The sequence below is a fragment of the Cupressus sempervirens genome, chromosome 4 (assembly GCF_028749045.1).
Source record: "Cupressus sempervirens isolate cs-2001-9-10 chromosome 4, ASM2874904v1, whole genome shotgun sequence".
Classification (NCBI taxonomy): Eukaryota; Viridiplantae; Streptophyta; class Pinopsida; order Cupressales; family Cupressaceae; genus Cupressus; species Cupressus sempervirens.
Window position 1 is genome coordinate 806,366,141 of NC_143121.1, and position 13,145 is coordinate 806,379,285.

Genomic DNA, 13,145 nt, shown 5'->3' on the forward strand with positions numbered 1-13,145 from the left:
CACCCAACATGAGTTACCAGCCACAAACGGACGTGCAGGCTGAGATGGTAAGTAAATGGGTGGAGGGTTATCTTCAGAACTATGTAGCAAGGCAACAGAGAGTCTGGGTTAAATGATTGTATTTAGGGGAGTATTGCTACAACTCCTATACATGTCCATCCGAATGACACCATTTCAAGCTCTGTATGGCAGCGAGCCATTATCATTCGTAGTTCTGGCCCTACAGGACAACAGAGCACCGCTAGCTGGAGATTGGATACAGGACAGCCAGGACATTCTCAGATCTCTTTGATTGAACATCTTGCAAGCTCATAATTAGTAGAAGATGTATGCTGATCGCCACCGAATCGAGCGGAGTTTTGAGTTAGGTGACATGGTTTATCTTTGCCTCCAATCTTACAGGCATAATTCCTTGAAGAAGAGTGGATCCGAAAAGCTTCAGCCTAGATTTAATGGCCCCTATCGTATTACTAGGAGGGTTGGTGAGGTTGCTTATGAGTTGGAATTGTCAGGTGACAGCAGGATCCATAATATTTTTCATGTGTCTTGCCTCAAGAAGGCAGTTGGTCAGCATATAGTGCCTTCTGTTGGATTGCCTCCACTTGATGCGGAAGGGAAACTGGTTTTGGTTCCAGCCGAGCTGATTGAGATCAGAGAGAGGAAGCTGCATAAGATCTAGCAGGGAGTATTCAGTTCGCTGGAAGGATTTGTCTTATGAGGATGCCACCTGGGACGGTGAATAAATCCTGTAGCATCCAACATTTAGATTGCTCGAGGGCAAGCAATCTCGGGAAGGGAGGACTGTAATGTCCCCTTCTCTGCGCTAGGCCTTTCTAGCGCCTTGTTGGTCTATCTTCCCATCCGGATAGGCTAACGACATTACTCTAGAGGATGCCAACTAGTCACAAGAATTTATTTGGTTTCGTTCGGAGAAATATTAAAGTTTGAGGAGCTTTTCTATAGTTAAGTCACTTTATTTTATAAAGTTACTTTATGACTTAAAGTCATTTTTATAACAAAAGTAACTTAAGTGACTAAAAGACAAAAATGGTTTTTATCCCACATTGCCTAGTTGTTTGTGCTCTCCCTCATATTGAGGTTATAAAAGCAATGGGCGTTCTTGGGATTGTTACCATGAAAGATACCAACATGTTGAAAGATGAAATTGGTTGCTTAAATGTGACTGGATTTTCTTAGGGATGGAATCCCTTAAGAAAAAATGGGAGACTGGACGTAGCCCCAGTATCTCTTGGAAGATTGCACCCAGGTTCAGGTATGTAATTTGCAGTGTACTACATTGTTCAGTTGAGCCTACAGTCACAAGTAAATCGGTTAGCAGTAGAAGCACTTGTACGTTCTTGATACTGTCTGGAAAGCCGTATGTTCAGTCTCCAACGAACTGGGAAGTGTTCGGCATTGGAAGCAGCAAATGGTGATATCAGTATAAACATAGAGACTAAACCGAGGAGGTCAGGTCACTATCGGTAAGAGGACAGTAGCGGTTAACACCTGTGCATGGTATAGCAGAGATTGTGGGCTGTGAATAACACCAACACCAGGCGGGAGGTTTTAACAGCATTTAACACCAGTCACATTACAGTGGGGTGAATGCACAGCAGGGTATAATCAGCATTTCTGATCACTGCGGTAACCAGCACTAACACGGTACCCGATGGGCATAGCTGATGGCCACGTGTTCTGCAAGCATCATGAATTACGGGTATGAGAATGCCTCAAGCAGCACCGTAGAGGAGTAGGAAGGCCGCAGGCCCAGACGTCAACTGCAGGTTCCTCTTTCTTATTTAATGTATTTTGTTTGAACATGAGACTATATCTGTCATCCAGTCTGCTTGTTTGGGTGATGGGGATTTCCATCTACTAGCTATTACGTGCTCTCTCTAATTGGTTAAATAAAATGTATGAAAGTGAATGAATATGTAATGAGATGCAATCAGCGTGATTCATGTATTATCTTCCCACTTTTTTATATTAGCACAGATTGTCACCAACATAACAGTGGAGGTTGAACTTGTAGCTTGGTTTAACATAATTCACTCTCTGTGTTTGTTCTTTTGCTTAGTCTTCTTTTATTTCCCAGGTTTGGATTATTATAATAAAGCATCTTGATATGTCTATTTTTTGTTGGCTAGGAATCGTACTCTTTGTTTTGTGTGGACAGTTTAGTTAGCATATTAAGAATTTATGTCAACTCCAGGTTCCTCTTTGTTATTTACTGTATTTTGTTTGAACATGAGACTATAGCTGTCATTTAGTCTGCTAGTTTGGGTGATGGGGATTTCCATCTACTAGCTATTACGTGCTCTCTCTAATTGGTTAAATAAAATGTACGAAAGTGAATGAATATGTAATGAGATGCAATCAGTGTGATTCATGTATTATCTTCCCACTTTTTTATATGAACACAGACTGTCACTGACATAACAGTGGAGGTTGAACTTGTAGCTTGGTTTAACATCATTCACTCTTTGTGTTTGTTCTTTTGCTGAGTCTTATTTTATTTCCCGGGTTTGGATTATTATAATAAAGCATCTTGATATGTCTATTTGTTGTTGGCTAGTAATCATACTCTTTGTTTTGTGTGGACAGTTTAGTTAGCATATTAACAATTTGTTATAATTTGTCAGCATTTGTGTAGTCAACTTATTTTGTGAGCTAAGTTTTAATAGTTAGCTTTGGGTAGTTATTAATAATTAGTATTAAGTACCAGCATGCCTGGTCTAATTGACAGATGTTGGGCTGTATGAATAGAATTCTCATAGTAAGGTAAGGGGTCTGATTTGAGGATTATCTGTTAGAAATAGAGAATACTGAGGGCTAGGGAATGGGAGGTGAATTAGTATTCCAGCACATTTAACCCAACTATATATTTTATTACTTAATCATATGCATGCACAAACGAATAAACTGAAAAGTAAAGTGTACAACACCAAGAAACTCATAACACCATGATTTGTATTCAAGAAATCCCTGGCCAAGGGAAAACTCCGGTGGGGATGATACCCACAACAATGCACTAATCTGAAAGTTCTTTGTTAGGAGATTTACCTTGTCAGGAGTCATTGCTTACGTTTAGTACACAAGTCCTTGTTAGAGGCCTCAACCCTATTAGGAGTTGTAATACAATGGAGCTCACTGCTCATGCAAAGATATAGATCTAAAAACAAGTAATAGATACAATACCAAAATGACTGTTCTGATATCTGTTATATCTGGTTAATCCTTTGTATAGTTCGCATCTGATTCTGCCCATGCAACAACTGATTGCATCTAACCATCAAAATATCAACATAATACCATAGAATAGCATACTTTGCATTATCAAGATGCCCTTATTATATACCCTTGTGATTATGCTTGTTCATTCAGCCTGATGATGAAATGTGTAAACACTCAACACTCAAAACTTATTACTAAAACTTGCTAAGGGTTAACATCCAGGATGTCATCCGTACATTGCCAAGTAATTGAGAATTGACAAGGCGATTCAATTCCTTAGGCCAAAATGCCCAATCTCTACCTCATACCCAGGACTCTGCAATGTAGACCCGTCTTCATATAATCCTTCCAAAACATATGCCAACTGATAAATTAACACCAGTGAACATAATTACATCATATACAGACTCCATTCTATTATAATACAAAATTGTGGTCATTAATACTTATCCAGTGAAACTCGCTGACTAAAACAATGCCTCTGCTGACAGTATTCCTGAATTATAATTAGGCAATTTTCTCATTCAAACAAAACCAAAACTATACTTATGTCCATGAGAACTTACCTTCTGATAGTGTTGCCATAAATGACAACATCCATGCCGTCATGTCTGACTACTTTCCGATATTATCCTCCCTGATCTATATTAGTTGGAATTAAGACACTACCCCCAATAGAACATTTACTGTGTTGTACAGTCAATCTATATGTACTTTTCTTAAATATTATATTATTGCAATTGGTACTGTTGCAGTTAATCAACAAATAGTTATTTGGACTTTTACCAATTTGAGATAAACCTGTAACATATTTGATTTGTCTTAACGAGCCTTCTTATTTCTGTTTGTCTCCTAGTTTTAAATGATGACAATTCCTTACATTTCTTGTGCGTCTTCTATTTTCAATTTTGTCAAGAAAGATTGAACAAAACAGAACATCGAACTGTTCATTTATCTTATGGGTGGTATCTGTTCACTGACTCATATAAATATAATTTTTTGTTTCCCTTGTAGCCACAAAATAAAATATAAAAAATTGCTTAATGGAGAACTTCAAATCTCACTTGAAATCATTTTTTGCAATGCAGAGGAACAGGCACAGGCACTTGCATCTAATGAAATGGAAGTGATAAAAGATGCTAATGGAAAATTATTTTGGAAGAAAAAAAATAGTCACCCCTTGTATTGTTGTGTGACACTTACACTCCTTGCAGAGATAATTAATTCAAGGTGAACATATTTTACCTTCGTGGACATCTTCTAGGAGAGACATTGAACACCTTTGTTCTTATGTAGGAGCATTTAAAATGTTACAAAAATGTCAATAATCTATGCTTCAAGCTTTTTTATATTGCTTGATGTTCTAATGGTTAATCAATTAACATATTTATACTAGAAAAAAATACTTTAATGTGGTGGGAAATGCAGCTTCATGCAAATCTGCAAATAAATGTGTAAGTTGTATATGAACATGCCTAATCATCCGGAATAATCTTGATTTCTTAATGTTTCTCTTTGATTGGCAGGCTTTTTACAACTGTCCGAGATTCTTTAGGCTTGACTTATGATGTTTCATTTGAACTTAACCTTTATGATAGACTCAAGTTTGGATGGTTTGTCATTTCTGTAACTTCAACTCCAGCCAAGGTGTGTATCCTATTTACTTTGTAACAATATTTATTCCTGTTTATTGTTCTCTACCTCAATTTTCTTAATTTGAACTGATCAATGGTAGGAATTGTATCTTTCAGGTTTACAAAGCTGTGGATGCATGCAAAAATGTTCTTAGAGGTGTGCAAGGTAGTAGGATAACTCAGAGAGAGTTGGATAGGGTGTGTTTTTTCTTACCTTCCTCTCTTTAGTTGATTTGAAATTAAATTTATGGAAATCCCAGAGATGCAAAAGGATGATTAAAAAGGAAGAAAGGATAAGAATGTGTTGTGGCAGAATTAATGAACTTAAGGAAGTAAATGAAATAATAAGGTGCAAGTGCAGTAAGCTGTATTGTGGTTCGATAATAATCATATAGAAAATCTTAAACAAATTAAATGGAAGAAAGGATAGGGATGAAGAGAGAAGGGAGACACTGTATAGATAAACTGAAAATGATCTGAAGTGTAGAACAAACAATGGGTTTGCAGTGACTGTTGAAACTAAATAAAAGTTATTACCAGGTGAAGTAAGGAAACAACTAAGAAGGTTAGAGAGAGATATTTAACTATCATAGTTAGGGAAAGGTCAAATATTTATGTCCACTAAATGGCCAAAGAAGCTAAAGTGTAGAGGTTAAAAATTGAAAATCAATGGAAGAATTCATAAATAGATAGCCAGACTGCATGGAAAACAATGTGTTTCAGGGAGAATTCAAGAATTCCCTTTGAGGCCATATTTGTGGTTTTAAAAAATGAACACATGCGGGGAAATGGTGGATTGCAACTGGAACAAGAAGCTGAATTCCTCATTTATAACAAGTTTGTTTCAGCCAAAAATGTCAATAGTTGTCATTTGTCAATATTAAAGGTACTACTCAGCATTGGGATCGATTAAGTTTATTTTTCATTGTAGTATCTTGAAAGTTGAAACATAAGTATTTCATAAATGTGGACATTCACTATAACGAGGAGAATTAGCACCCATGAATTGAAATGAGGTGCAAATTATTTGGTGAGTTGTTGAGTGTGTATTGGATAAAAGTTAATGTTGGATAACAATGACAGCTTTTATTTACTTGAGCATGACACTAAAGGCGCAGATGCCTTCAGCCATTTATTAAATGTGTTTGTTTCAAACCCTTCTGGTGGGGAGCTCTGTGAGCTGCCACAACAATTTGCGACCCTTAAGGATGTGCTACAGAAATACCCACATCTAGGGTAGATGCATTTCCCACAACTGAAGAGTTGTCCAACCACATGTGAGAGTAGGGGCTCTGTTGCTATGAAAAACCATCTGCCTTTAAAAATGGTTTAAATGCTCAATTCTGTCACCTCTTCATAGTTCAAGAAAAGGGTTTGCTATACCAAACCAGCCATTGAGTATGGGCAACCTACTTTAATTTGTCATGGACAGTCTAATTGTTGTAATAGTGCAAGTGTTAATACCGAGGAACAAAACAAGTGGATGTATACCCATGTGCTCTGCTGTGATAATGTGGGAAGTAGCTACTGTACTTGGTACCTGGCAGAAGTCGTGATGACCTATATAGCTGAGAATACATAAGTCACGTCTCAATTGCCAAGGTTAGGTGTAATTATTGTTCAATTTGATGGAATTGATACGTGTTGTTGCCTCCTAGCTGATGGTGACTCTCTTATATAGATCACTTAGAATCTTTGATAGGCAACATAAGAACTTAAAGCGATTGTTGTGAATTCTAATCATTAATTTATATCATTGGAAGGATTTGATTTTGGCAATATTTCTTAAGAAAACTATTAAAAGAAATTGTATCTCATTTCTTGCATCAATGTTTCTTGATAAACATTCAGTATCCATTGTGATTGAACATTTATTAAGGAAAACTGCTGGTCTTATAGTTGTGAATGGGTGTTCATTCGAGGATTTTCATATAAAGCAATAGCTAGATAGTTCAGTTACTGCCGATTACTTAAATTTCAGTTCAATGATTAAAAACAATAATTTAGGTTTTCAGTGTTAGCTTGGTTTGCAGCTTACTGGCCTTATAGTTGCAAATGGGTGTTCATTCGAGTATTTTCATTTAAAGCAATAGCTAGATAGTTCAGTTACTGCTGATTACTTAAATTTCAGTTCAATGATTAAAAACAATATTTTAGGTTTTGAGGGTTAGCTTGGTTGCAGCATGGTTGGGACTATTAATAATTTAATAGTGATAATTGATTGTTGAGTGTCATTAATAGATCTTTTGGCAGTCTTGAATTTAATTTAATGGATTTGGTAAATAATTGATCTTGTGACTTTAATATTCTTATATGATAAATAGAGGAAAATGTGCCACCCAAAATGAAACTTTTATGCTGACACACATCTTACCTTAATTTTGCAAGTGGTTTCATTCCCTCTGGTTAAATTTTTTGGCATTGCCCTTCTTCATCTTAATTTCTTTTAGCCTTTGATGGCGAGTTTATTCAGTTTTGACAAATTGGCTGCAAATGTATTCTGCAGGCAAAAAGAACCTTGTTGATGAGGCATGAGTCTGATATTAAATCAAATCCTTATTGGTTGGGACTGCTTACACACTTGCAATCTCCTTCTGTTCGAAAGAAGGTATGGTATCAATATTTGTGCTTGAAAAATATATATTTTGTATTAGATGTTAAACACCATTTAGTTGCTTAAATGAAACATCCTTCTGAGGTGAAACTTGTTTAATGCTCAATTTGACCATTCAAATAAACATTTTAGTCCTAGTTATGACATATTTTGCTATCCGTCAATTCTCTTGTCTAGATACTTGTATTCTATGTATCAGATACTAGATTTGGTACTCCCAGATGCAATATGGATGCTGTATCAACATATCGATATATGGGCCTATTTCTGGGCTGTATTTTATAACTTTGGATATGGTAACACACCTTCTGGTGCTGAATTACGTTTGCACATGCATGCATGCACACACTCATATACCCATGCACACATGCATGCATGGCCAGGCATGCGCACACACATACATACTCTTTAATGGTGTTGCTAAGGGGACTTCATACATAGCAAGGGATGGCTTTGTGATCAGGGAGTTGTCAGGTTGAATGCTATATGGAGGGTCCTATTTTATCTAAGCACAGCTTTGTGTTTTTCTGTGTTTTTCATGGTTGTTGGTAGTTCCTTTTGGGCGCTTGTAGATGGTTTTGAGTTCAAATATTCTACAATAGGAAAAATAATATTTGCAAATATATAAATAGAAAATATAATGTACATACATATTACATTTATACACATGCACATACACGTGCACGTACACACACACACACACACACACACACACACACACACAGAGTGTTACTTGGGGACACATTTCTAGCATAATTTGACCTGTCTCATAAACTTGGAAACTTTCAAAAACTCATCCTATGGCTGTCCCATAAAATTAATGTTTGAATTTTGATAATTTGTTTGATTTCCACTCAGGGGTGCTCCCAATTTAAATCATTTAACACAAATGTTATATGTGAAGGTTTAATAATTATATAAGCATGCTGTATCCATGTTTTCATACAAATATTTAAAATTGATTTATATAGTTTTAAAATCTCCCCTTTTTTATATGGCTGTCCACATTGGCGTCCTTTGCTGTGGGACATAAAACATCCATCCCAGAAATCCATTTCCTATTTCCTGTCCCCCAACTCCCTATTAAGATAATATCTTATACTTTCTATAATAGTCAACTACTTGTTTGTAGTCCATCTTTCAGTCTAGATAGGAATGTTTCCTATCCCGCCTCTTTTTTCTTCAGTCCAGATAGGAATGTTTCCTATCCTGTCTCTAGTTTTGTTTCTAATTCCGTCTTCAGTCTACGTTGTTTCTTCGTCCTTGTAATTCTTTACAAGGAACACATTTGTTCCTTTGTTAATAAATGAATCATCTGGAAATTCGTTAATCTGCCAACTCTTCTTGAATCATGTAACATGGTATCGGAGCATAGTTCTTAATTTTTTCGAAAATTATAATTTCTTTTCCGAAATTATCAGAGCCAATTTTCAAAATTATTCTGTGATTCTTGCTTTCTAAAAACCTCAGATTTTCGACTAGGTTTTTTTTTTGTTGAGTTTTTCAAAAATCGCAACTGTAATAGTTTTCGGCCAGGTTTGAAAAAAAAAAAAAAAAAAAAATTCTGCATCCCGCACGATTTGCATCTGTCTGGATCTTCACACAGTATTTTTCGCAGGGGAAAAGTGCAGTTTTTCTGGAAAATCGTCAGTGATTTTACACCAAAAACGGCTCTGCGTTTTTCTTTAGACGACTCGGATTTTGGAAATCAGTCATCTGCATTTTTCATGGTCGTTTTTTCTTGTGCCTGACCTCAAGGCGTCGGTTTTCTGACCTCCATACTGCCGTGACCAGCTTTAGTCGACTGAAAACCACCATTTTTATCAAGAAATCTGAAGTTTTTTCAAGCTTTTTTCAGTCAGGGCCGTTTTTTTTCGAAACCCTAATTTTTGGGGTCGAAAAAATATTTTGTTTGCAAATTCTTGTTAGGTTTTTCGAGAGCTCAATTGGGTTGTTGTCCGTTTTTTCTGGGTGCCTTGATTTTTGTGCCTCAATTTTCAAGCCAGCAGATCCAGAAAACGACAGCAGATTCTTTCTGGGTTTTTCGAGCCCTCTTCTGGGTCATTCTCTGATTCTTTTGAGTCTTTCGTATTTTTGCCTCGAAGAACGTGCCTTCACAGATTTTCACAGTTTTCATTGAAAAACGTGCCATGGCATCTTTGACAAATATTCTGCTCGAACATAATTCCAAATTCAATGGTCGCAATTATGGAACCTGGAAGTAGCGCATCATCGCAATCTTCGAATATCGCAACACCGCTCGACTTGTTCTGGGTGTTACGCAGCGTCCGACTTCTCCGGGTCCTGATCAAGATACATGGGATCTGAACAATCGAGAGGCAGTAATGCTTCTCAAACTATCCGTAGCTGATGACCAGCTTTCTCAGATTCCATCCGGCAAGACAGCTGCCGAAATTTGGACACATCTAAAAGGTCTTCATGAGACTTCTGACAAGAGCAGAGCCTTCTTTCTGAAAAACACTCTGTTTTCTATTGTCATGGATGAGCGCACCTCGCTCCAGGCACACCTGAATCGGATTCAGGAAATCCGTGATCAGTTACTTGCCATCGGTCGCAAGATGGAGGAAGAGGATATTGTGGTAATCACTCTTCGGAGTTTACCAAAATCCTATGAGCATTTTATGGAGACTCTCAACATCACATCTACTGGTGTTGATCTAAAGTTCACTGATCTCTGCACCCTGTTGCTTCAGCAAGATCGGTGGAAACAACAGTTTGGTAGCAGCTCCAGTTCCACCTCCACTGAGCAAGCCTTTGCTGCAAAATCCTTTCAACAGAACATTGGCAACCATCAGTCTTCTCAGCCTTCCTAGCATCAACCTTTTGCTCAATCCTTGGATGGCTCTACGAAGCAAAATGTACAGTGTAATTACTATCACAAGTTCGGCCATATGAAATTTGAGTGCGAGAAACGTTTGGCTGCCCAAGCAAGGCAAAATGCTTCCCAGCCAACAGCACAAGTTGTCGAGCTTCCTGATCAAGGCGAAGCTGCATTTTTCGCCTTCTGAATCTGTTTCTGTTTTTTTATGGGTTTGTTGATTTTCTCCTCAAAAATCATTTTCAAGTTGTCTGTAATACGCAAGGTTGCTTGAGATTCTGGGTTTTACTGTTTTTTCCACAAAAACGAAGTTTTGTAAATGCAACCTATTTTGAGTCATACCATTAAGGGAGGGTATTAAGATAATATCTTATACTTTCTATAATAGTCAACTACTTGTCCGTAGTCTGTCTTTCAGTCTAGATAGGAATGGTTCCTATCCCGCCTCTTTTTTCTTCAGTCCAGATAGGAATGTTTCCTATCCTGTCTCTAGTTTTGTTTCTAATTCCGTCTTCAGTCTATGTTGTTTCTAAAAGAAACAACGTCCTTGTAATTCTTTATAAGGAACACATTTGTTCCTCTGTTAGTAAATGAATCATCCGGAAATCCGTTAATTTGCCAACTCTTCTTGAATCTTGTAACACTCCCATCCTGGAAACCCGGGGAAACCTGGGTTAACATAGTACACATAGGGAGGGAGGGAGGGAGAGAGAGAGAGAGAGAGAGAGAGAGTAATGTTAAAAAATAAAAATAAATATAGCTGAGACACTTTTATCATAGCAAACTATATACTAAGAAATGCAGGACAACTAAATTAAGATTACATCTTATGTGTTGTAATTTTTTTAGTGTCATATATCTTATAAGCCTCCACATTAAGATGTCACTTAAAATACTAATCCATGCCTGGGGCGGTATGTATGGGACAGTGAATCTAACAGCGTTTTAAAAGTAATGATTCCCTTCCCTCTACAGTGGGATTTTTTTTTTTTTTTTTTTTTTGGGTGTCATATATCTTATAAGCCTCCAAATTAAGGTGTCACTTAAAACACTAATCCATGCCTGGGGCGGTATGTATGGGACAGTGAATCTAACAGCGTTTTAAAAGTAATGCTTCCCATCCCTCTACAGTGGGAAAAAAAATCTGTGCCTCGGATCCCCCATGGTTGGAACTTGGATCTCGTGACTTGCTCTGGAATGTCCATGGCTTTATTCTATTGCAGATCCACCTTCCGCTTATCTCACTTACTATCACTTGCATTGTAGATGACAATAACAAATGTTAATTTATCAGGGCTGCTGAAATGTGGAATACAATCAGGGAAGCTGAGGCTGAACCTCAGATGAACTCAAGGATGTTTCAGTTCTACATTTGAGCCTGCACCAGATAGAGAAACCCTAAGCCCTTTTCCATACAAATTTTAGGGCAAAGTAATATAGATTGTAGGTTTTCTTAGATTTCACTTGATTTCAAACTTCATTAATTAAATTTAGTGAACACTATGACAGCTGTTAGGCACAGTGATACCCAGTTACACTATTTTAAATAATTATACCATGGTTAACATCAAACTGTCATGGTAGTGTTCATACAATAGTTACTTAATGATATGCAATCGACATAGGGAGTGTATTTGTGTGACTAAAGTGAGAAAATTTACATATGCCTGCAACATAAAATAATCTTGTGCAAGGTAACTTAGGATACTGATATGCTTAAGAATAAACAATTTATCTGCTCTGGAGATACAATATGAAAAGTTAGATCAATCACCTGACTCATATTATAATAAATTAATTTCTGCAGTTTAAAAACCATCTTTAGCGTATTGTATCAATTGGGATGCGTTCATGCTCTATTGCAATTTAGAATGTCACTCCATGAACTTGCATTTACATAAAACATTTGCAAATATTGGCATCCTCGACTGAGAATGCAGTTCCTTTGGTGCAAATTAGTAAAATTTGCATATGAGGGATTTAAAAAATGCCTTATAGTCTAGCAAGGCAATACAGAGAAAACAGTGTTTTTAGTACAGATTAAATAAACTTAAAATTTGTCACTATCATTTGTGAGGAAACTAAATGGCACTAAGGAAGGCCCAATGACTGCTGGAGAAAAGCAACACCCAAATGTGAATGAAGAAAAAGTATGAAATGTCTCACATCAATGGCTAGAACATAAATATAGGCCTTGACTAGGTAAATAGTTTGAACCTCCTGGGGAATAATTCACAAAAGCTCAAAAGTGCAGGCTTAGATTTTATTGCCTAAGTTAGTTTAGTATGCAGCATCTGGCTCCTAACAGGAAGCATCTTTCTAGAATCGCATGGGTGCTTTTTCATGCCATATTATGTTTGTCTATAACAAGAGAATAGATAGACACTACATATTTGTTCCACCTTATAAATACATTGAATTATAGTATCTTCTCATTAATTTTGTTCAGTCAACATCATTAATTTTACTCACTCAACATGATTAATTTTACTCAACAGAGATTATGTGCACAGCCATTTTTTTCCAAGAATGTAACTAAAGAGTTCTGGTCAAGATTTTTTTTTTGTGCTTATTTATAAGATTGGCAGTAAAGTTAATACCTAATTTAATTGTCATTATTATTTTACTTTCCATTGGAATTATATTACACTTGCAATCTATTCACAAGCAACATGGCTTTTTGGTTCTGAAGGCTAGTCACTTACTTCAGCTTTTCAAATGCTGTAAATAACAATATAATTATGATGGATTATTTTGATAATAAATATCCTCTGAAAATATCCTACAATTATATCTGTATCTACGCAGTGCTTCATATCTT

At 36.6% G+C, this 13,145-nt stretch overlaps 1 protein-coding gene across 2 annotated transcripts in view; it reads left to right on the forward strand.

Moving 5' to 3' along the window:
* LOC149563845 (Insulinase (Peptidase family M16) family protein) overlaps nucleotides 1–13,145 on the forward strand; it is a 170,570-nt gene that overhangs the window by 137,725 nt on the left and 19,700 nt on the right. For both annotated transcript variants that reach the window (XR_016364117.1, XM_089826971.1), the window contains exons 19-22: nucleotides 4,326–4,467; nucleotides 4,764–4,884; nucleotides 4,989–5,069; nucleotides 7,378–7,479. Coding sequence is in view for 1 of the 2 variants with exons in the window: in XM_089826971.1 (XP_089683097.1) it covers nucleotides 4,326–4,467; nucleotides 4,764–4,884; nucleotides 4,989–5,069; nucleotides 7,378–7,479 (446 nt within the window). In the remaining variant the exon portion in view is untranslated. The remainder of the gene's footprint in view (nucleotides 1–4,325; nucleotides 4,468–4,763; nucleotides 4,885–4,988; nucleotides 5,070–7,377; nucleotides 7,480–13,145) is intronic.